General features: G+C 34.7%; 1 protein-coding gene across 6 annotated transcripts in view; it reads left to right on the forward strand.

The window, feature by feature from the left end:
* Positions 1 to 24,268, forward strand: part of TBC1D15 (TBC1 domain family member 15) — a 76,525-nt gene that overhangs the window by 33,142 nt on the left and 19,115 nt on the right. For 4 of the 6 annotated variants that reach the window (XM_032295779.1, XM_032295787.1, XM_032295818.1 and 1 more), the window contains 8 exons: positions 4,401 to 4,539; positions 9,066 to 9,276; positions 17,480 to 17,582; positions 18,915 to 18,965; positions 19,275 to 19,472; positions 20,527 to 20,655; positions 21,235 to 21,338; positions 22,432 to 22,526. In XM_032295779.1, the coding sequence (XP_032151670.1) occupies positions 4,401 to 4,539; positions 9,066 to 9,276; positions 17,480 to 17,582; positions 18,915 to 18,965; positions 19,275 to 19,472; positions 20,527 to 20,655; positions 21,235 to 21,338; positions 22,432 to 22,526 (1,030 nt within the window). The remainder of the gene's footprint in view (positions 1 to 4,400; positions 4,540 to 9,065; positions 9,277 to 17,479; positions 17,583 to 18,914; positions 18,966 to 19,274; positions 19,473 to 20,526; positions 20,656 to 21,234; positions 21,339 to 22,431; positions 22,527 to 24,268) is intronic. The other 2 variants (XM_032295793.1, XM_032295801.1) reach the window with 1 other exon arrangement.

Here is a 24,268-nt window from a genome sequence, read left to right on the forward strand (position 1 = left end):
AAATAACATTCTTCTAACACTATTTTTTTTCTAATTTACATATTATGTGTTGACTCTGCACTGTGGAAGGTAGGGATTTAGCTCTGTTTTATCTTTGAATCACCTTGAAACTCTTGCTCAGTTGTCTGTATTTTTTCTCAGAATATTTAAATATATAGATTGTCTTCTAATTTCATTTTCGTAGATACTCTTCTCCCAGAGCCTTCTCACAAGCTTATCCTGGACTGATTGCTCTCTTGGTTTGCTGTGCAGCATTTTTCCTGGGGGTTCTTTTTTGTGTCTTTCCCATATTTTAATCCCTTTGTTTTCTGTATCCCATGCCAACCTCTATTTTGGTTTATTCCTTGTTTTGCTGCAGCTCCAGTGCTTCCTGAGAAAGAGAGTATATGGCAACAAAAACATTTCTTCTTCTTTTTTTTTTTTTTTTTTATGACTTTTTGGCCTTATTCTGAATTGATAGCCTGGCAGGCAAAGATTTACAGTTTGAAAGTAAATTTTCCCATGGATTTTTTTTGAAGTTTTTTTATTTTGTTTTTTTGAGACAGAGTCATACTCTGTGTCCCAGGCTGGAGTGCAGTGGCGGGATCTCGGCTCACTGCAACCTCTGCCTCCTGGATACAAGGGATTTTCCTGCCTCAGCCTCCCGAGTAGCTGGTACTACACGTGTGCGCCACCACACCTGACTAATATTTGTATTTTTAGTAGAGGCAGTTTCACCATATTGGCCAGGCTGGTCTTGAACCCCTGACCTCAAGCAATCTGCCCACCTTGGCCTCCCAAAGTGCTGGAATTGCAGATGTGAGCCACTGCACCTGGTTTTATTTTTTATTTTTTTGAAGTTTTGCCCCAAGTTTTGTGGTTTCCTTTATTGACATTAAGTCTAATGAATTCTAATTCCTGATCCCCTGTATTATCATCATCATTATCATCATCATCATTTTAACCTCTTTAGATGCTTTTAATGATTTTCTTTTTGTTTTTTTGTATTATGTTCTGGGTATGTGCCTCTGTGGATTTGTTTTTTTAATACATTGTGCTGGTACTTGATGAGCTCTTTTAATATGGAAACTCCTGTCTTTTTTTTTTTTTAAATTCTGGGAAGTAGTTTTGATTTATGTTAGTGATAATTTCTTCTTTTCCATTTTCTGTTTTCCTTTTGTTTGGAACTCCGCACTTCGTGGACTGGTCCCATAATTTTAAAATCTTTTCTTACTCCTTTCTTTTTGTCTGTACTATTTTCTAGGAAATTTTCTCAATCTTCTATTGCTTTTTTCGTTTTTGCTATCATTTCATTACTAAGATATCTTTCTTGTTCTGAGAGTCCTCTTGTCCCCTTTTAAAGAATAGCATTCTGTTCTTTGTGGTTGTAATATCTTTTCTGATTTCTGAGGAGTTTAAGGATAGCTTTTTAGATGTTTTTCGTCTTCCTATATAGTCCATTTCCCTCTGAGTGACCTTTTGCCCTGCCTGCCACCTCATTTCATTTGGACTCTTTTCTATAGATAACTTGCCTTTGATGTTTGTTGATTGTGTAGTGTGGTGCTCATATTTAACAAATTTAAGAGCAGATTCACTAAAGTCATTATATTCTTTCTAGGTATGGATAGGCCTGGTAATAGTGAGACTTTTTGCATGCATGACTAGGCTGTTTCCTTGGGGAATCCCTAATGTCAAAATCCAAGTCTTTTTGGGCTGGTAGATTGAGAAGAAGCTACAGATTCCTGCCTGGAAAGGGTAAGCTTGGATGGCAGTATTCTTGAAAATGAGTGGAGAGAAAGGGCTGGGAGTCTTGCCAACTTCTTTATATAGGCCGACTTTCAATTCATTCTCCTGATTTCAATATTTGATTCCTTTGCTCATCGTGCTTGATTTCTCCTACTTTAGAGATATAATGATGTTTTCTAAAACTCCAGCCTTTTGGACTTAGTTGTCCTGTCTTCAGGTTGACCTTTATCCTTATTATTGACATAACCTACCAATTTGATGATAGGGTTAACAGGGATGGTGGATGGTGGTGAGAGCTTTTATTAAAATTTGTTTTGTTTTGTTTTGTTTTTGAGAAGGAGTCTCTCTGTTGCCTAGGCTGGAGTGCAGTGGTGTGATCTTGGCTCACCGCATTCTCCACTTCCTGGGTTCAAGTGATTCTCTTGCCTCAGTCTCCTGAGTAGCTGGGATTATAGGCACCCACCACCAGTCCTGGCTAATTTTTGTATTTTTAGTAGAGATGGGGTTTTGCCATGTTGTCCAGGCTTGTCTCGAACTTCTGACCTCATGAGATCTACCTGCCTTGGCCTCCCAAAGTGCCTATAATATAGCATGAGCCACTGTGCCTGGCCTGAGGGTTGATTTTTAAAAAAACTGATCAAACAAGGAGGGCTCCCTGAGAAACGACATTTGAGGAAGGAACTGGAAGAAAAACCAATCTATTTTATAATTACATTTGTTCAGTTTCCCTACTGTTTTTTAGTCTGTTTCCATTTCTTATATATTTTTCTTGTGCCTTTGTAATTTCTTTTCATTCTTACTAATTTTCCTTTTTCCTTTTTAAAAAAGAATTATACTAGAGACACATGAATACAGTCCTGTTGCAAATATTCAAATAATAGAAAGTTGAAGTCCTGTTTGTTTGACTAGAGCCTTTTCCCTTACCTCTCTCTCTCTCTCTCTCTCTCTCTCTCTCTCTCTCTCTCTCTCTCTTTCTCTCTTTTTTTTTTTTTTTTTTTTTAGATGGAGTTTCCCTTTTGTCAGCGGGCTGGAATGCAATGGCACAATCTTGGCTCATTGCAACCTCTGCCTCCTGGGTTCAAGCGATTCTCCTGCCTTAGCCTCTCAAGTAGCTAGGAGTACAGATGTGTAGCACCACGCCCGGCTAATTTTTTTTCTATTTTTTGTAGAGGTGGAGTTTTACCATGTTGGCCAGGTTGGTCTCAAACGCCTGACCTCAGGTGGTCCACCTGCTTTGGCCTCCCAAAGTTTTGAGATTACAGGTGTGAGCCACTGCAGTCAGCCTCCCTTACCTGTCTCTGTTTAATGTATATTTTTCCAGACTTTTACCTGTACATATTTTATTTTTGTGTATGTGTGTGTATAGAAAGACCTAGTTTTCTTCTTTGTTTCTAGTTGTGTCTGATGCATTTAACTGTTGTACTACACGCATTGTTTTGTAACTTTTTTGTTGTATTTATTTATTGAATATATATAAAGTTTAGCATATATCAGTGTTTAAACTGCTGCCTAGTATTTCATTAGCTACTTCTTTTTTTACTTATTCTCTCATTGCTAGATATTAGGTTATTTCCAGTTTCTATTACAAACAGTGCTGCTGTGAAAATCTTTGTATATACCTCTTTGTGTACTACATGTGTAAGTGTTTGCATAGGGTAGATGATAAAAACGCAGTTGTTGTGGTTAAATACATACATGTTTTGAATTTTAATAAATATTTTAAATTGTCCTCCTGGGGTCAGTAGTAATGAGCACTGTCATCAGCAGTGTGAGATAGTCCATTTCCTCATGTTGTCTTCCATATTCAGTATTATCTTTTTTAATTGGGGAAAAAAATAGAAATCTTACGCCAACTTACTTTTTACAGTTAGTGGAGTTGGACATCTTTCTGTGTTTGTTACTTTATATTTCTTGTTTGACTTGCCTATTCATACCATTTGCCTTGTTTTTCTGTTTTGATATTTGTCTATTTCTAAATAAATTGATAGGAGTTGTTTTGTAATTTGGTTGTTTTTCTTTTGTCGTATATTTTAGAAAAATGTTCTTCTAGTTGTGCTGTCTTTAGCTTGTATATGGTATCTTTTGTTGTACAAAAGTTCAGTTTTTGATTTACTCAAACTATATTGCATTTTAGACTTTTGGTTTTTTTCTCTTTAAAAATGGGAAGTTCTATAGAACTATACAGGTAGATATGTTGCTTTTAGCTAATTTTTATTGCCTATAAGAAAATATACAACCAGTAGTGGCTTAAATAGCCACCATTGGTCTCTTTTACTTAAATAACTAAAAGTCTGGAGGTTGGGAACTTTTGGCAGTGGTTCTCTTTCTTTTTCCCTATAGTCAGAAGATGACTATTTTTAGGCAACCTGGTTACATTCAAAGCAGGAAAAGTAAAAAAGGGATGAGGCTTTTATTATGAAACCAAACATATTTTCAGAGTTGACTTCTGCTTATATTTCATTGGCAGCTCTGACTACAGGAAGTCTAGTCAAGCTTCTCTTGCTTTTTATTTTAATTTTTTTTATACATATGATGAAAGAGAGAAAAGGATAGGAAGAGTGTTCAGTTTTCCCATGAGTGATGTCGTTTGCAAACATTGAAGCTGAGATGATGTTATGGATTGAGATTAAATTTGTTTTAGACTTTAAATATTTTATATGTTATAATTATTTTAGGACTCCAGTTCAGTTGTAGAATGGACTCAGGCCCCCAAAGAAAGAGGTCATCGAGGATCAGAACATCTGAACAGTTACGAAGCAGAATGGGACATGGTTAACACAGTTTCATTTAAAAGGAAACCACATACCAATGGAGGTATGAATTAAATCTTTTGAAATCTTAAACTGATTTGCTACAATATAATATACTAATAAACAAAAGTGCAAAGAAGATTCTTGAATGCTCCTCAGTCAGAAGGATTTGTATAAATCCTTTGCTTAATTTGTATAAATCTCATATTTTTGTTATTTTTTTATCTTTCTGTTTTATTGGTTGTGGCTTCAAAAAGGATTTTAAAAATACTTGCTCTGTTTTATAGTTATTAATGGCAAAAAATAGAATCACTTAAAAAAATTCCTTTAGCTCTCCTTTATGCACATTTTTCTTAATCTAGTAGAATTTTAATAATCATGTCGTTTTATCCTAAAGTAACAGGGGGAGATGGAGTATGCTACTAAACCATACTATTCCAATTTCAGCATTTTGCTGCACTCTTGGTTCATTGCAGTTTTCCCTTAATATGTGTTCAGTGACTATTCTCCTTTCTACATATATATAGTCATGTGCCACAGAACAACATTTCATTGACTGATCGCATATATGTCAGTGGTCCCATAAAATTATAATGGAGCTGAAAATTCTGTGGCACTTAGTGACATCATAGCCTTTGTATGATCAAAGCGCAGTGCATCACCTTTTCTATGTTTAGACATGTTTAGATACACAAATATTTAGCATCGCGTTACAGTTGCCTATGGTATTCAGTATAGTAATATTGCTATACATGTTTGTAGCCCCGAATTTCATGAAAGAAAGAACCGTTACCATAGATGAGAAAAACATAATCTGACAGTGAAGATCACTTTAGATCTCAGCCTTGGTTGCACATTGAAATCACCTCGGTAGGTTAGATTTAAAAAAAAAAATACCAAAAATCAGACTCTGGAGATAGAGCTTGGGCATCTGTCCTTGTTAAAAGGTCTTCAGATGACTTTAATGTGGGGTCAGAGTTGAGAACTTCTCTGTAGCTGTGTAGCTTAGCAAAAAATGACGGATGTAAATCCTGCTTATGGCTTGACCACAGAGTGGACTTACAAAGTGAACAGACTTTATTTTGTAGTTATTAAAAGTTAAGGAGGCATTTTCTAAGCTCGGGGGTTCATTTCTAAGCTTGAGGGTTTATTAGAAATTCCAGAGGTTTTAAATGTATGTCATTACACAACATTTTTATTTTCTAAAAGGTTTTTTTTTTTTTTAACCCCAAAAGAAGAAGCCTTTACTTATCTTTTACCCTTCTCATTTTTAACATTGTATTTTTTTCTTTTTTATGTGAAGCACAAAGGAAATTTGGGACAAACCTTTAAAAAATTGACTATCAGACTTATTTAAATTTGTATTTCTTAAGAGCATTTAGCTTTATATTTCATAAGAGCTTCTACTGCTACATCCCTTGTTGTTATTTACCAGACAGACTAAATGTTTGGAAAATATATCTTCCAAGAACATCAGTCTGGCTTATGTTCTAGAGATCTATCCAAATAAAATGTGTCCTTGATGTTAATTCAAGACATATAGCTACTTACTGAAGTGTTCTACTCTTACAAGAAGACTAAAGCTGCTTGTTCTGTTCTTCTGCTATTATATTTAGTATTCTCATGTCAGTGTGTTGGAGATAACTTTTTACATGTTTTTGGTAACATAGTAAATTCATTAGAACTAATTAATTTTCTTTACCTTTGCTTTGAGTAGAAAGATATTTTGAGTTAACTCTTAATTTCTGTTTTCCTTTGTAACCATTTCTATTTGTTACTAGCTATTGCAGCAGACCAATTTGCACATTACTTTTATGTTGATGTAGTAATAGGTTGTTAATTCACTTATTCAGCAGATCTTTCATCTTTGAGTACCTACTGTATGCTAGCCACTCTTCTAGCACTGAGGATGTAGCTGTGAACAAGATAAAAGTCCTGTTCTCATGAAGCTTTTATTCTAGTGGAGGGACTAGAATATTTCTTTGTCAGGGCTTTAAATTTAAATATTTCTTTGTCAGAGCTTTAAATGTGGAAATGTGTGAGGCATTTTATTTTTGCATGTAATATATGACTCTTCTGTTATTGAGGGAAAAATCTATGTAAAACCTTTACTCTTGAATATACACAAACTCCAGATGATTCATATAGCATACAGTACATGTAGTTAATATTCTTCATGTGATTTTCTTGCATTAATTGAGATAAAATACACTGTGCAATTGAAGAATTTAATTTAAAAATTGTCTATGCACTTTTTTTTTGGTTTCTTTTTTTAACATGTAGTTTTTCATTGCTATTTTTCTGTGAAATATTTTTGGTATTTGCAGATGAGCTAGCAGAATATATCTGTTCTAGGTAGTCTAAGTACATTTACACTTAAATGATTCATGAATAAGTTGAAATTCTAGAACTGTTCTCACTTAGATATCAGCTTGAAGTGGTATTGATGAGCTGTATAATATAAATTACCAGTGAAACCTTATGTGACGTAGTCAAGTGGGCACATGGCACTTAATCTGCTGTATCTTACATATGAGTTTACTATCCAAACTGGTATGAAAGCTGCTGGTAATTGTGTATAGATAAGTTACTTTTGCTTCCTTCAAATGATACTTAAGTGTCCATGAAATAATGGTGGCGCATGCTTTCCTTGCAGTTAGAGGTTTCTGTAAGCTGTAGATTTCTTTTTGTGAGTTCAAGGGATCTTATTGGAGATGACTGGAGATAGGGAGGTGATACATACCTGCAGGTCAACACTCATTAATCTGTCTTCTGATCAAGTCTTGTAAGCAGCTGTCTTACAAGTAGTTTATATTTGTGGAATTGGTAGTGTGGGACAGAATTAATAACAGATCTTGAGTAGCGGGGTAGTATGACACTACTAAGAAATGCATTTTAGGAAAGGTTTTTCAAAATTTCAGAGACATGACTTTATTATATTGGAGTTAAATTGTTAAAATAAAATGGTATTTTAGATTAGAAGTGAATTGTAAATACTAGCATCATCAGTGAGAAGAAATATTTTTTGTCTTTCAGTTTTTTATTTAAATAGTTGATATTTAAGTTGTTATCAATTACAATAATGTTCACAAACCTGGAATTTTAGTTTCTTTTTTTTTTTTTTTGAGACAGAGTCTCACTCTGTCACCCAGGCTGGAGTGCAATGGTACAACCTCAGCTCGCTGCAACCTCCACTTCCCAGGTTCAAGCGATTCTCTTGCCTCAGCCTCCTGAGTAGCTGGGATTACAGGCCCGTGCTACCATGCCTAGCTAATTTTTGTATTTTTAGTGGAGGCAGGGTTTCAACATCTTGGCCAGGCTGGTCTTGAACTCCTGACCTCGTGATCCACCTGCCTCGGCCTCCCAAAGTGCCAGGATTACAGGCATGAGCCACCGTGCCCAGCCAGAATTTTAGTTTCTATAAATAGGCTACTGTACCTCAGAACATGCTCTATTTTACATAACTATAATTTGGTTTGAACTGAGGTCTTAATTTAGTAGAAAGTTAATTTAGCAAGAAGATTGAATGTATTCGTTATTTTTGAAGCATTCGCAACTTAGTTATCTTTTCATCCTCAATTTCCTGCTTTACTTTGTTTTTCTACAAATAAAATGTTTGTATATTCACTCCAGTGTTACTTTTTATATCAGAATGCTTACTTCACTACTAGTGTAGTGTCCTAAAAATAGTTAGAAAAGGAAATGAAGGGCGCGGTGGCTCAAGCCTGTAATCCCAGCACTTTGGGAGGCCAAGGCGGGTGGATCACGAGGTCAAGAGATCGAGACCATCCTGGTCAACACGGTGAAACCCCGTCTCTACTAAATATACAAAAAATTAGCTGGGCATGGTGGCGCATGCCTGTAATCCCAGCTACTCAGGAGGCTGAGGCAGGAGAATTGCCTGAACCCAGGAGACGGAGGTTGCGGTGAGCCGAGATCGCGCCATTGCACTCCAGCCTGGGTAACAAGAGCGAAACTCCGTCTCAAAAAAAAAAAAAAAAAAAAAAAAGAAAAGGAAATGAAGGAATAAAGGTTGTTGTTGTTTTTTAAATGGCTCTTCAAGAGAATTATGATACTCTTATGGTGGGGGGAGTGGGAAAGATGAACATTTACTGAGAATTTTCTATATATTTGGCCTGTACTAGTTAGTTGAAAAAGTATTGTTTCCTAATTCTTATTAATATAATTACATTGGGTGGTGAGTATAATTATCTCCATTTTAAAATGAAGTAACTGAGGGACAGAGAAATTCAATTATTTGCCCCAGATCATTCAGTTAGTAAGGTGGTAGTGCTGCAGTGTTTATCCAGCCTGCCTGCTTGTAAAACCATGATCATTTTTTGGGGCAAAGCTTATATTTTACATAGGAATAACATTTTTAAAATTTATATGTGGTAGGATAATTATTTTAAAAATCATTTTTAAAAGAATATGTAAGTTGCCATATCTAATACAAGTGGAAGCCATTATATGAGTGCTATAGTGATTCCCTGAATTCAACTAATTTACATTAGGCAGTCATGAAGAGCACTGTCAGTACCTTTTAAAAAGGTGAACAAAAATATTTTGCCCCACTTTCTTGTTTTTAAGATGCTCCAAGTCATAGAAATGAGAAAAGCAAATGGTCATTCCTGTTCAGTTTGACAGACCTGAAATCAATCAAGCAAAACAAAGAGGGTATGGGCTGGTCGTATTTGGTATTCTGTCTAAAGGATGACGTCGTTCTCCCTGCTCTACACTTTCATCAAGGAGATAGCAAACTACTGATTGAATCTCTTGAAAAATATGTGGTATTGTGTGAGTAAGTATCATATTATTTTCTACTTTTTGAAACCAGATTGTTGTATTAATCCTGAAGCAAACTATTTTTACATGACCTTGGGCATCAGTGACCTAAGTGCATATGATGACTTGAACAGCTTTGTTTTTTCTGGGATATTGATTTCTTTGGAACAATGACTGAATAATATTGTGTTATTTTAGTAATTTGAATCTGAGACTTACCACCTAATTACTGTTACAAAGAAAAGAGTAGTTTAATATTTTTTACACATTTAAATGGATGATGATGCATTAATAATTTATGGACTATATATTTACCTAATTTACCCTTTATTATGTATTTTCTATTAGATATACAATTTTACTTGTAATGTTGCAACTTTAAGTCACACAAATCCTAAGTCCTTTATAAAATTATTTCTCAGTTGGAAGATAGGGCCTTACCACTTTCCAAAATCTTGTTTCTCATTTAGTTACCTGTATGCATCTGTACACACACATGCTTCCTTGCTCTTGCTCTCAGCAAATATTTTTTGGTTATTTGTTACATCCCAACAGTATGCTAGTTGCTTGATATTTAGTAACGAATAAAATGGGGATGTTCCTGGATCTCTGAGAATTTATAGTCTTATGAAGGATGTCATCAAGTAAAATTGCAATTAAAACTCAAGAACTAAGATGGAAGAAGTAAAAGCTGCTTTGGGAGCTCCTGGGAAGGAAGGAGGGGCACTTAATTCAGACTGGGAGTGGGGATCAAGGAAGACTTCCTGGAGGAAGAAGCATCTAAGTAGAGACCTGAAAAATGAGTGACCATTATTAGGAAAGGATAGGGAATATTTAGAGGGAAGGTTGTTTTAGATGAAGGGAAGAGTACAAACATGATGTAATCACAGAACAAAGTAGCTCAGTATTACAGATCTGCAAAGTATGGGGAGGTGAGGGTAATACAGTTAAAGATGAGGCCAAAATGCTGAGTAAAGTACAAAGCCTGAAACGTCTATTAAGTCATGTTAGCAGGTTCTTCCATTTATCCAGGTAAGATTAAAGTGGCCTGACCTGGGATAGTGACAGGAAAGATGGAAGTATTGGAGTACTCAGGATTAGATTTTATGATGGATTGGATATATGACAGTGAGAAGGGAGAAGTTAAGGGTTTGGGCTTGGGGAAATCGCAGGATATGATTGCTAACTTCATTTATTTATTTTTTATTTTTTGAGGCAGAGTCTCAGTCTGTTACCCAGGCTGGAGTGCACTGCAATCTTGGCTCACTGCAGCCTCCGCCTCCTGGGTTCAGATTATTCTCCCACCTTAGCCTCCCGAGTAGCTGGGATTACAGGCATGTGCCACCATGCTCGACTAATTTTTGTATCTTTTAGTAGAGACAGGGTTTCGCCATGTTGGCCAGGCCGGTCTTGAACCCCTGACCTCAGGTGATCCGCCTGCCTTGACCTCCCAAAGTGTTAGGATTACAGGTGTGAGCCACTTCATTTATAATGTCCTCACTTTATAGTAGAATTTAACATGTTGCCTAAATTTAGATTACATAAGGTTAGAAGTGATACAAAAATTGGAAGGTTTTTGACTGTGTGTTTTCTGGCAAGAGATTCTCCCCTACTATGTTAATCACCTCTGACTGGCAGTAGGCAAGCTGTTCAGTGCCAATAAGTGTAAGAAAGTCAGACCTGGGTGGTGGAATGTGGATCTTGGATCTCAAAGTGAGAACCTGTGAATAGGCTATCATTGAGAGGGTGAGTAGATTTCAGGAGAGGCAGTGTCATGACTGGAATAGAAAGTTATGGTTATTGAGTAGCAGGCATTAAATACTTGGGAGTTTTAGTACCATAGTAAGCTCAGTATCAGTGTTGTGAAGTAATTCACAAATGAGATCATTTGGCCTGAGACTGTTGATTAAAGCATAGTATCTAGGATAAGGAAGGTGGTAGCCCCTGACTACTTTTTACTGATTATATTTTGGAGAAGTAGGCTTGAACTGCAAATAGTAAACACTGCATTTTAAATGTTCTAGACTACCTATACTGTATTAAAGAGATAACCAGTGTAAGAAATGAAATAAAAGTCATCCCATGAAAAATATTTGAAGGATGTGGGAGTTTATCTTGAAGAATTTTCAATGCAACATTAAATAAAATCCAGACTTTCACTGTCATCAAGGACCTGTCCTTGTTGTTAGCTCTGCTTATCTCTTAAAACTCATCTCATGCCATTATCTTTTACATTCTAGTCATGCAGGTAGATTTCTTTCAGTTCCTAAAAACCCATAAACTCTTTCTTGTCTTAAGGTCTTTTTTTTTTTTTTTTTTTTTGAGACGGAGTTTTGCCCTTGTTGTCCAGGCTGGAGAGCAATGGCACGATCTTGACTCACCGCAACCTCCGCCTCCTGGGTTCAGGCGATTCTCTTGCTTCAGCCTTCCAAGTAGTTGGGATTACCTGGCTAATTTTAGATTTGTAGTAGAAACGGGGTTTTTCCATGTTCGTCAGGCTGGTCTCAAACTCCTGACCTCAGGTGATCTTCCTACCTCACCCTCCCAAAGTACTGGGATTATAGGCATGAGCCACTGCGCCTGGCCTTGTCTTAAGGTCCTTTATGCATACTGTTTTTTTTTACTTGGAATATTTTCCTCTTTCTGATCCCTGAGGTCTCCGTTTAATATCACTTCCTCAGAAGGGCTTTCCACGATGCCCTCTTTTGCTATCTCATCTACTTTTCCTATCTCTGTTCCTCGCTATCTAATTTTCTTGTTTGCTTCCTTCATGGCACCTAACAGCATACAATAATTTTGTCTATTTAGTTTTGTGTTTTACTCTAGAATATAAACTTCTTGGGAATAGGGATTGTATCTGTCTTGTTTCCATATTCTTCATGGTTGCTAGCTACAGTAGTACAAAATAAATATGCATTCAAGATTAGTTGAATGAATAAATGGCATAATAATTGTCAGTTTGACAAATAATTTTTGAAAGGTTATTGTGAGAAACAAGTTGTAAATTTGCTTTATATGACTCCAAAAAGAAATTAGGAGACAGGTTTTAACCCAGGCGGTAGAGTTTTCTATCCTGGATGGGTTCAAGGATAGTCTTGATAATCACTTAAGCAGTTATAGGGGAATATGTACCTTGAATTTGTGTTGTTTGTATTTTCATGAGAGTAGCAAGTGAAAGCTTGTTTTCCTTTTCTAAATTTGTAAATAAATGAGAAGTATGAGTATCAGAGATGGTAATCTCTGTACTTTGGGAGGCCAAGGTGAGGTCAGGAGTTATGAGACAAGCCTGGTCAACATGGTGAAATTCTATTTCTACTGCAAATACAAAAATTAACCAGGCATGGTGGCAGGCACCTGTAATCCCACCTACTTTGGAGGCTGAGGCAGGAGCATTGCTTGAACCTGAAAGGCAGAGGTTGCAGTCAGCCGAGATTGTGCCACTGTCCTCTAGCCTGGGCGACAAAGCAAGACTCCGTGAAAAAAAAAAAAAAAAATCAGAGATGGTAATGAAATACTGTTATTAGAGGGGTTTAGACATATAGCATTATAATAATTCACCCCAGATTAGTTTTGAACTTACCCAGTTGTTGTTGTTACTTCTTGACACCCACAGGCTTTCCTAATGAGGACAGACCACTCAGGATGTGAATGAGAGCAGAATGAAAGCGCCTTCTCTGTTGATAGGCAGATCTAAGAGAGAGAGGGAGAAAGAGCCTAGAAGGAATTATGCCAACCCTGCTGTTTCTCAATCCCAGCACTTAAGTCCCTGGGAAGAAGAGTTTCTTTAGGAGAAGTGCTTTTTCCATTTGGAAATGTGAAGCCACGGAATGGTGGTGTTCCTTCTACATGTTTGTTTTTTTTCCCCGTATCATTGAAGTATTTTTTTGAATGCCTATTGTATCTTAGATGCAGCAGTGCTGTTTGCTGGAAAGAAAGCAGTAATCAAAAGACGTGGCTCCTGCCTCAAATTTCAGCTATAAAAAGTACTGTGAATAAGGCATATGGTACTATAACAGCATATCAGGATAATATATAAGTTTTCCTTGTGCAGGAGTGATTGCTACTCTGAGAGAGAATGAAATCAATGAAGGGGAGGATAAAGTTGGAGGAGATATGAGCGTAAGTGATTAATTGCACCCTTTAATGATTTGGTAAAAGAGAAAAAGCTAAAAGTAATTCCACCCTTTAATGATTTGATGAGAGAAAAAGCTTTGCATACTTTGTTCTGTTCTCATTAGGCTTAATCATTAAGTTTTTAGTGAACCCCAGGATGTGGTTGCTCTTCTTGGGGAAGGAGGTAGTGTCTAAAGTGTCTACCTCAAAAGCTACTCTCCTAATAGTCACTGCTTTGGGTATTCTCCTGTGACACTGGAAGGGCAATTTACTTTTTGACCCATGAATGGTCCGAAATGTGTAAAAACAGTTCATCAAATATTTTATCTCCAAGGCCTCTCCATATTCTAGGCTGAAAATAAGTGCTCCCTGTTCTCCTTCCTGTCACAAATTATCCCCAATTATGCCATATAGTTCACCATAGATTTTATAGACTCTAAGTAGTAGAATAAAGCTATTCCAAGTAAATCTTCACCAGTATTTAAAAAGTCACAAATTTGTATAAGCCATCTCCCACTATCAGATTCTTTTTTGTTTTAACATTATTTTAGGTTCAGGGGTATATGTGCAGGTTTGTTAAGTAGGTAAACTGCATGTCACGGGCTTTGATTTACAGATAATTTTGTCACTTAGGTAATAAGCATAGTATCTGATAGGTAGTTTTTCTGATCCTCTCCCTCCTTCCACTCTCCACCATTAAGTAGGCTCTGGTGTCTGTCTGTTCCTCTCTTTGTGTCCATGTGGTGGTATTGTTGTTTAGCTCCAGCTTACAAGTGAGAGTACGTCGTATTTGACTTTCTGTTTCTCCATTACTTTGCTTAGGATAATAGCCTCCAGCTCCATCCATGTTGCTATCAAGGACATGATCTCATTCTTTTTATGGCTGCATAGTATTCCATGCTGTATATGTACCACATGTTCTTTATCCAGCCTAACATTCGTGGGCATTTAGGTTTATTTCACATCTTTGCTATTGTGAATTGTAAAATTCTTAAGGATAAATGTAAAGGTACTTGTTCCTGTTATGATACAAGTTAGTGGAATTCTCAAATTTTTAAGTTCAAAGAAATGAGAATTTTTAAATAGTGTACCCGATTTTTATTCTACTAGGTGTCAGCCAGGGGGGTCTCATTTCCTGTCTTTGGAGCAGTTATCCTAAGCAAAACGGTGTTTCTGGAGTCTTATTTCTATGGTCAAAGATTGTTTTAGAGACCACAAAGAAGAGTAGTCAAGGAAATCTTGGTTTCAGCCTCATTGGGATGCCAGCCAGTCTGTGCCAGTGGCAACCCTTCTTGTCTTCTTTTGAGTTCAAAACCAAGAGAATTAGACTGGATACCTTTTTTATTTTTGATTTAGCTAAATTGAGGAATGTGGCTTGCATTTGTGGCCATGTTGGCTTTCCAGTCTACTTCCTAATGAATTATATTTATCTTCCTAAAGAGCAGGCCTTCCTCTTACAGGAGCAGGGCCTTACCTTATGAATGAGCAGAGATTGCCAGTAATGTAGGAATGGGCAACCTAGATGGCTCACAAGAGCTAGGAAGAGGCTCTGCTAGGCTAGTCACCTGTAGTTCCTTCTTTCAGTGTCAGCAGCGTGATCTAGTCAGTGCAAAATAGGCCATCTTCTTGAGGCTTAATATTTTTTAGATGGTTTACTTATTTACCAGGAAAACAAATTGTCGTATTTGTTGATGTTTGTAAGTGTTCTTTGATTTATTATCATTTAAAATGTGGTATTTACTTGCATAAAAGAATAAGCTACAAATATATTTTTCTTACCTTTCTGGAACCAAGTTGGTTGCTAGGATATGAATGAGACCTGTTGACTTTATTAAATTATTTTGTATATTGGGCCATTTTTACATTGATCTGCAAATATCCAAGCAGTAAAATATTCCCTTAAAAAGCCAAATTGCTTGTATCATCAAACAGGACCAGCCATTTAAAAGATTAGGTTCTAGATGTAAAAGTTTGTTACCATACCTTTCTAGTTTTTAGTCCCAGTTTTTATTAATCTCTGCAATGCTATTTATTTCTTTAGCCTTAAATATTGGTCATTCTCAATAGAAATATAAAACAGTTACTGCTACATTTGAGTATACAAGCATTGTTCAGTTTATGAGGTCTTTGGGAGAGGCTCACTCCAAAGCCTGGGATATACTACAGAATTTTCAGGAGATATGCTTCTATTGTTGTGATATTAGACTATAGTGTTCTTCAGATTGTTTAGCAGGCTGTAATAGAATTGCTGGGTTAGCATCATTAAAGTTTCATCTTACTTTTGCAATGAGTTTGAAAGTCTTGAATAATCTTAGCATGAGAGATCAGCTTCCCAGAATACATATTTTAGATTAAATCAATGTGGTGACCTGGCAGGTAGAATATTCTGGTAATATTTTGGAATACCAATCTTCCTTATGGTAAGCTCTGCAATTGGCCTAGCAGTATAGCAATATACTACTTGTCCTTTGACTGATAAACTTTTTAAATTTTTGTTGATTTCCTTTTGGGCAATCAGGTTTTAAATTTCTTCATGTCTTTCCTCTTTCGTAGAGCTTCGTCCATCCCCCATCACAGAGTATTAATTATAAAAAAAGAAAAGAAGTAATTCCTTTTTAAAAAATATTTGTGGTTGCTTGTTGGTAAGGCAGTCATTTCATCTTCTGATCTCCAGTTTACTGGCCACTGTTTAAGATACAGAGCCATTTAATCATCTGAGCCCAGAGAGCTGAGAGTTGCCTATTGGTTCCTCTTTATATATAGGCAGTGGTTTGACTTTCATGATCATTTTTTATTTGGGTTTTAAAGAAATTATTTGATTTAATTTATTGTTAGAAACAAAATGATGACAGTGCCAGCAGCACTGTGCTAGGAATAAAATTTTTTTCCTTTATTAGCTATTTTTCTTTTCTGATGCTACATTTAAAAGTTCATCATTTAAAAAATGCCCTGTGAGAGAATCTGTAAGTCTGCCTATTAATTATGGCACCTCAAAATGTTCAGAAAAGTGAATGTTTTTAAAATATATATATATTTTTTCCTCCTACATCAAATGACTCAACCTCAGCTCCTTTTAAAAAGCCAAGGGTCTTATTAGCTACTATTGTATATGCAGATGGAGTACAGTGTCTGACTATGTAAGAATATAAGATCCTGTTTTGGATTTCATATCCCCTCTAGCATTACTGTTGCATCCTGTTATGCTGGAATTGAGAAGAGATAACTGTTATTAAAGATCTTATCTCAAACATTTATAATAAACTGGAGGCATATAGCAGCAAAATAACACATTTAATTTTTGTTTTAAACATAGAAAAGTTGTAGATTTATTAGAACTAAGTCATAAAACTCACTAAATAGGAAAAAGACTGGATAATTTGTCATACGACTAGAAATTGTATGTCTGTTTTGAAAACATTTTGTTTATTCTGTAGTTACTAAGAAATGTGAAGAGGCTTGCTTCTAGAGCTTAATAAGCAAGAACTAAAAACATAGTATTACCCAAACCATATGTAATAATGTTGTTAAAATATGTTCATGTGTGTATGTTTGTAATTATGGTTAGCATGATTAATGATCTTTATCAAATAATTAATGTATTTTATATTTTTAACATCTTACATTGCAGTATTACTAAGCTGTGAATGAATGTGGAAACCATTTCAAAATAAGACATTTTCTGTATTGTAAATATTACATACTGATGACTCCTGATATCTGTTTTGGCTTTCTTTAATTTTTATGGTAATAAAACCAGATATATTGTAATGCTTTTCTACTATAATTCTAGAGAAGAAGAATTTGGGTTCATTACAATTTAGTCCTTTTGGCTTTATAGGGAATACAAATACACTTTATATTTGTTTTATTTATGTTATATACAGTATAATTTTGTATTTTATGTTTCATGTAGTTTTGAAGCTCATTTAAAACAGTTACTTAATATTTGCTAATGTATTAATGGAAGACTGTTCTAGAATGGAACATTAAAATGTTTGGGTTTTTTTTTTTTTTTTTTTGGTAAGGAACATTTGTGTTAGTAATTGTTCATGTGGTAATTGATGCAATGTATTAGTATTTTCTACAAATCCTTTTTTTTATTATAGATCTCCACAGGATAAAAGAACACTTCTTGTGAATTGTCAGAATAAGAGTCTTTCACAGTCTTTTGAAAATCTTCTTGATGAGCCAGCATATGGTTTAATACAAGTATGTTTTTTAAATCTATCCTGTATTAATCTATTAATCTGACTGCATTATTTTATATAACTCCTTCTCATCTCAGAGTATGCAGAATGAGGCTGTGTGTGTGTGTGTGTGTGTGTGTGTGTTTGTGTGTGTGTGTGTGTATCTTTATGAAACTATTCTCTGTAATATTACAGAAACAGTAAATTTCCATGTTATTTGCAAGACTCAGAGGCTTCCTTGGTTCTTACTCATAAAGCAATTTCTCTGTTTATTATAATACAATTAGATATCAGTAGATTTATATCATCATTTTTGTTGATTAGGTCAGGGGTCACAGAGTAGGTCAGTTTGAATTCATTAATGATCAATTTAGGCCAAAAGCTGGTTTGAATTTAAGTAAGTTGTTTTGACGTCATGAAAATCTAATTCCCCTAAGAATATTTGAGTATTGTTCTTGGCATTTGGCTAAAAATGTACACTTAATAATAGGCAGAAGTAAAGTTAATTTTCACTCAGATTACTATGTAATGAGATTATTTATTCATTTATTTATTCACTTATTCATTTAACAATTTGTGAGTGCTTGCTGTGTCCCAGCTACTCTTTTCGTGTTTTTTTGTTTTTGTTTTTTCAAGAGACGGGGTCTTACTCTGTTGCCCAGGCTGGAGTGCAGTGGCTATTCACAGGTGTGATCCCACTACTGAGCAGCACGGGAGTTTTGACCTGCTCCATTTCTGACCTGGGCTGGTTCACCCCTCCTTAGGCAACCTGGTGGTTCCCCGCTGCCGGGAGGTCACCATATTGATGCCAGACTTAGTGTGGACATCTGATCGGCATAGTGCACTACAGCCCAGAACCCCTGGACTCAAGTGATTCCCGCCTCAGCCTCCTGAGTAGCTGGGACTACAGGAACGCGGCACCGCACCTGGCTATTTTTTTTTCTTTTCTTGGTTTTTAAGACATACAGGTTGATAAGATACAGAGGTAACTTTTTAGGAAGACGGATGAGATAGAGAACTAAACACTGTTTAAAATAGAAAATAAGAAGATAATTTTTCTTATTGTGAAAAGTTATTTAATAAATAACTATTTTTGCTAAATATGAGTGAGCAAGTAGTTTGGGCTTCAGAAGTTACCCTAGCATTTAACATTAGAAAAACCTTTTGCTCTTTTCCCGGGTAGCACTGTCCCAGAATAAACTATTCTTGTTGGCATGATTTACTATTCATATAGTTAGATTAAAATGTCAGCTAATATTTAAATATCATGAGCTTTTAAATTTAGCCGTCAAATATTTTGTGTCAGAATAGCATGGTAGTACACACTTCAAGAAATATTTTTTTTTGTGTGAAGGGAGGACTGCTAGACAGAAGAAAGCTGTTGTGGGCCATTCACCACTGGAAAGTAAGCACTGCGTGTGTTTCTGATGTATGCAGATTGAGTTAAGCCTGCAAATCATTTGTTTATCTGCAATTCAATCAGTAACATTAACTCGTCATTTGTTATGCTATTTTAACTAAATGAAATGATTGGTTTAGAAAATTTAAATTTTTCTTCCAGGAAAGAAAATAAAAATTTAAGATAATCTTAGAACACTCCATTTTAGTCCTGATTTCTTTTCTTTTAAAAAGCTTTGCCTTTTTGCCCATCAAGGAGTATTCATTTTTCTTTATTTGAATTAATAATGCTCATATTTTTCTCCCTACTGCATAGAAAATTAAAAAGGACCCTTATACAGCAACTATGATAGGATTTTCCAAAGTCACAAACTACATTTTTGATAGTTTGAGAGGCAGCGATCCCTCTACACATCATCGACCACCTTCAGAAATGGCAGATTTTCTTAGTGATGCTATTCCAGGTCTGAAGATAAATCAACAAGAAGAACCAGGATTTGAAGTCATCACAAGAGTGAGTAAAGATTTATATTAATATACCTCTTACATTTAATACGAGAACATGTACTATAGAAATAGAAACAATTTTGGTGATATCTGCCTTTTTCCATAATCTATTCTTACAACTTTTTGCTAATATATCTGACAACGAATGCTTGTCTTACCACCAAATTCTTCATTTGTTCTCTATCTTATACTCTCTCTTCATCAGTGTTGAATCTTTCTTTGATTACCTTTTGATAATAATGAAGTTTGTTTCATGGAGTGCATAGCAGTGAGTGAAGAGCAAACCTTTCCTATTGCCTCTTAGTTCTGTTCCTCACTTGCATGTTTTCTCAGTAGGCATCAGAGACAGCCAGTCAGGACATTACTTTTACGGCTTTTATTCTCATGCAATACTTTCTTTTTTAAGTAAGATGGGTTTTGGCCTGAATTATGGCAGATCTTTATATGTGCTCAGCAAGAGTTTTGGATTTGCTACAATTCTAGGCTTGTACATAGTTAGAAAATTATAAATATCTAAATTTTAGTGCTTAATTAAAGGGTTTATCTTGCAAATAGTGTTTTAAAATTACCAACATCTGTTAATTGAATGAAATACTATAGAAATGCCAAGTGAAGCTAATGGGTCATGAATCAGTTCTGAGAAATACAAACTTTAGAAGAAAAGCTAATTTTAGAATATGATTAATGGAATAGTTATATATTCTCTTTTTAAGTAATATAGCATATCATTTGGTTTGAAGGTTTCTTATAGAATTTATATGATGAATATTCTATACTTACATAATTGAACCCAAAGTAGTAAAGAACTTCTTTTTAATAACAAATATTTTTAGTCTGTGAGGTTTCCTGTTTCCTGTTTCTGAATTTAGTTGTGTGTTTAGTAGAAGGGAAATATATGTTATGCTAGCTATTATAGTTAACAAATCAAACATGGGAAAATAAGGGATGATCTAGAAGTACTAGAAGTCACGTCTGAAAAGTAGTATTTTAAATTTAGTTTCCATGTATCTTTATTTCACTGGTTAAATATGTACTTGTTATTGCTTATCTTCTTATTTTAGATTGATCTGGGGGAACGACCTGTTGTTCAAAGGAGAGAGCCAGTATCACTGGAAGAATGGACTAAGAACATTGATTCTGAAGGAAGAATTTTAAATGTAGATAATATGAAGCAGATGATATTTAGAGGGGTAATTTAAACACTCTACTATGACTTATAAACTCCTAGTATTCAGGGGTTTTGTTGTTATTGTTACTGTTTTGGTGTTTTGTTGTTGTTGTTGTTGTTTTAGGGGAGGAATGAACTCTTTTATTTCTTTGATGAGTGATGCCTTAAAATTCCTGGATTGAGTGGGACAGAGTGAGTTGCTTGTGATGTTCCTGGGAATTGGGTAGAAGGAAACCCTTAACTCTAGGGGAAGATATTCTTCCGCACTGGAAGTTGTGTGGGTTATATGAAGGAGGCCAGCATTCCAGTGGCATTTGCCTTATTCTGTAAGATTGGGCTTAGACTCACCAGTCCCACTGTCTGTCTGCTGTACAGTTTACTTTATCCTGTGTACTGTTTAAACTTTCTGGCAGCTACTGACATCTTTTAAATCTAGAATTTAAAAAGAGATGGTGTTCACTGAATTGAACTATTTGTATATATAAAACAGTCTCTTAAAGATTAGTTTTTATATCTAAGTTTTGTGAATATGCAAGTTTTGTAAACTTAACAGTATTACATTCTTTTTTATTAATGTGTTTAATATGCATGCTTTCTTCAGGGACTTAGTCATGCATTGAGAAAGCAAGCATGGAAATTTCTTCTGGGTTATTTTCCCTGGGACAGTACCAAGGAGGAAAGAACCCAATTACAAAAACAAAAAACGTGAGTAATGGTCTTTTGTACGTTCATTAAAGAGATTCAAGTAACCCACTCATACAAGTTAGTATAGGGTTTCTAGATGAAGATTTGGAATAGACTAGGGAATGGGAAAATAACTTGGTTTTTAGTGTTCTAATTGAAAAATTATGAGCCTTCTAATTATTTTAAATCAGAAACACATATTAGAAGGCTCTCATTGCAGTTATGTTTGTGAATATGTAAAAAGAAGATAAACATATTCCATTTCCCTTATGTAAGCCTTGTACAAGCCTTTTGCATACTTGAAAGATGACTGTTTTGACATACACTTAAAAACATCTCATTCGTCTTGATTCACTTTTACAATTCATTATGAAATTATAAAATTGGCTCATAAGAAATATATTTGCTAGTTAGATTAATTACCTTTAAGTTACTTTTCTGATACTCTTATAATGGATCCTTCTTTTTGGAAGATTCTTTTTGGAAGAGTATTTCTATTTTAAGTTATTTCTCAGACTTGAAAGGAAACACAGACCAACTTTCCAGGTACAACTTCTTGTTCTCAGTTGTTGGTCTAGCCTTTGATTTAAAGCTATTTTCAATCATTATATGCATATTTAAGTTATCTGACAGTCTTCTCTTTTCAGCATGTTTACCAGTTCTTCTAAGACATTTTTACATTAACTAGTTTCTGGAATAAACTGCTTGGAAATAGAATTATAATGTCACATATTTTTTAAAAAGTCACTTAGATTTGTATTTACAATTATTTGAAAACTTAAGTGGTTAAAATATTTCATGATGAATACTTTCAGATATGATTTTAAGGATTGAGATAAATGTTTTTGTCTTAATGTGTTTTGTCAAAGCATACCTAAAATTCTAGTAGGCGAACAAAGTTTACCACATAAACTTTGTGGCATGTATAGGATTTTTTTTCTTTTGTTTTCACTTATTTGTCATAACTTTAAACATTTCATTATTGTTTTTATAAATTTACATCCCGCTATCATCATAAATACTTTGATATACTGTTTATAGAAAAACCCAATTAAATAATGTTAAAAATAAAGTTTTCAAGTAGCTTTCTTTGGTGTCAAATTGTTTTCTATAGTGATGAATACTTCAGAATGAAACTGCAGTGGAAATCTGTCAGCCAGGAACAAGAGAAAAGAAATTCGAGGTTAAGAGATTATAGAAGTCTTATCGGTAATTTTTTCTTAATAACTTTGGAAATGCAAGAGGGGATTACATTGAAGTCTTGATAAGATTAACAAAGTAAAGATACATGCTATAGCACTAGGGCTCAAAAGAGAAATCAGAATAGGAAAGTACATTGCAGTGTGTGGTTAATGTTCTTTGTTATTCCTCTTCCAATAGGCATATTAATTCAGTAAGTCTAGTTATAAGTGCTGATATATTTAATTTTCAGTTCTGAAGTATGAAATTTTCAAAAAGATTGTTTACCTTTATTTGCTTGTTGAATTAATTTTATTTTTTAAAAAATGTTTCATTATTATAAAAGTCTGTTTATTGTAGAAAAATTAGTAACTATAGATGAGCAAAAAGAGGAAAATAAAAGTTATTTTTGTTTCTGTCACCCAGAGATATTATGGTTAATAGATACTGGTTTATATCCCTCCAGAACTTCTTTAGATATACATATATTTCATTTTTAAAATTAAATAAATGATTCTAGATATAAAATTTAGTTAGTATTTGAAAATAAAGTATTTACCTGGGGATAACTATTGTCTAAAACAAAGAGATGCTTGATAGAATTTTATCATAAAAGCATTAGTTGCAGTTCATAATCTACATTTACAGATGAGAAACTGAAGCATGGAGAACATAAATGACTTGTCCAAGGTCACATAGTTAATAAGTGCAGAGCCCAGTTTAATGTTCTTATTACACTGTCTCTGTAGTTTTAAGATAGCATTAGATAGTACTGGAACTTAGTTTGAAATTCTTACGTGGTATCTGGATTTGTTTGTCTGTGATTTAATAAAGAACAATGGAGGAATTTCTCCCTCCCATGGGAGAAATAATTCTTTGAATTATATTTAGAAAGCCCAACATAACAGGCTGATTTGGTACCGTTTGTGGACATAAAAACAAGATATTTTTGGCAGTGATACTTTTGATCCAAAAAGAATTTATTTTTTCTGAAATATAAATTATACCAGAAAAAACTGTGACCTTCTTCTGATTAAGGCAAATGGTTGGGAGTCCCGAGTTGTGAAGTTATCTAAAGTTTCTAACTGAAGCTTCTTGCTGTTTTCAGTTTCACTAAGAAAAATAATGGATTCTGGTGTTTTATTCCTGCTTGAGTATAAAATATTTGAACTGGAAGGGAAGCCTGTATTCTAAGCCTCTTTCTGCATGCCATATCCTCTTCCCTTTATATCAAGCGTCAATGTTGATGTCTCTGATATTCTCAACCTTTCATGCCATAGTCTCATCCTTTCCAGGAGACTGTTAGAAAAATTTAGTTATTTTTAAGTCCTCATAATGAAATTTGAATTTTGAGACATACATACTTTAGCCTACTTTATTCATTTTTAACAGATAAAATTGAAGCCCAGAACAGGTTAGTCAGTTGCCTTAAGCCATCAATCCGGTTAGATCCGTAGCTCAGATTCATTCATATTCAGATCTAATTTTTAAGTGGCCTTTCAGCTATTCCATGCTTTCTGCCAGTAGAAGTTTATATAAAATAAGTTAGTTTTAAAGCATTCTTTTTCTATAATGATTTTTCCCAAAAGTATTTTGAGAATGATTATCAAAAGCTTTTTGGGCAGTATACATTTACTTTATTAAAAACAAAACTATACAGTAAGCCTTAGATCTTGCATACATGCCAATAAGTTGGATTTTACTTTAAGTGTGATGAGAACTTACTGAAGCTTTTTAAGGAAGAGTATTTTATTTATATTTTAAAATCATTT

Source organism: Sapajus apella, unplaced genomic scaffold, assembly GCF_009761245.1.
Source record: "Sapajus apella isolate SASKATOON/1434 unplaced genomic scaffold, GSC_monkey_1.0 scaffold2, whole genome shotgun sequence".
NCBI classification, from domain to species: domain Eukaryota; kingdom Metazoa; phylum Chordata; class Mammalia; order Primates; family Cebidae; genus Sapajus; species Sapajus apella.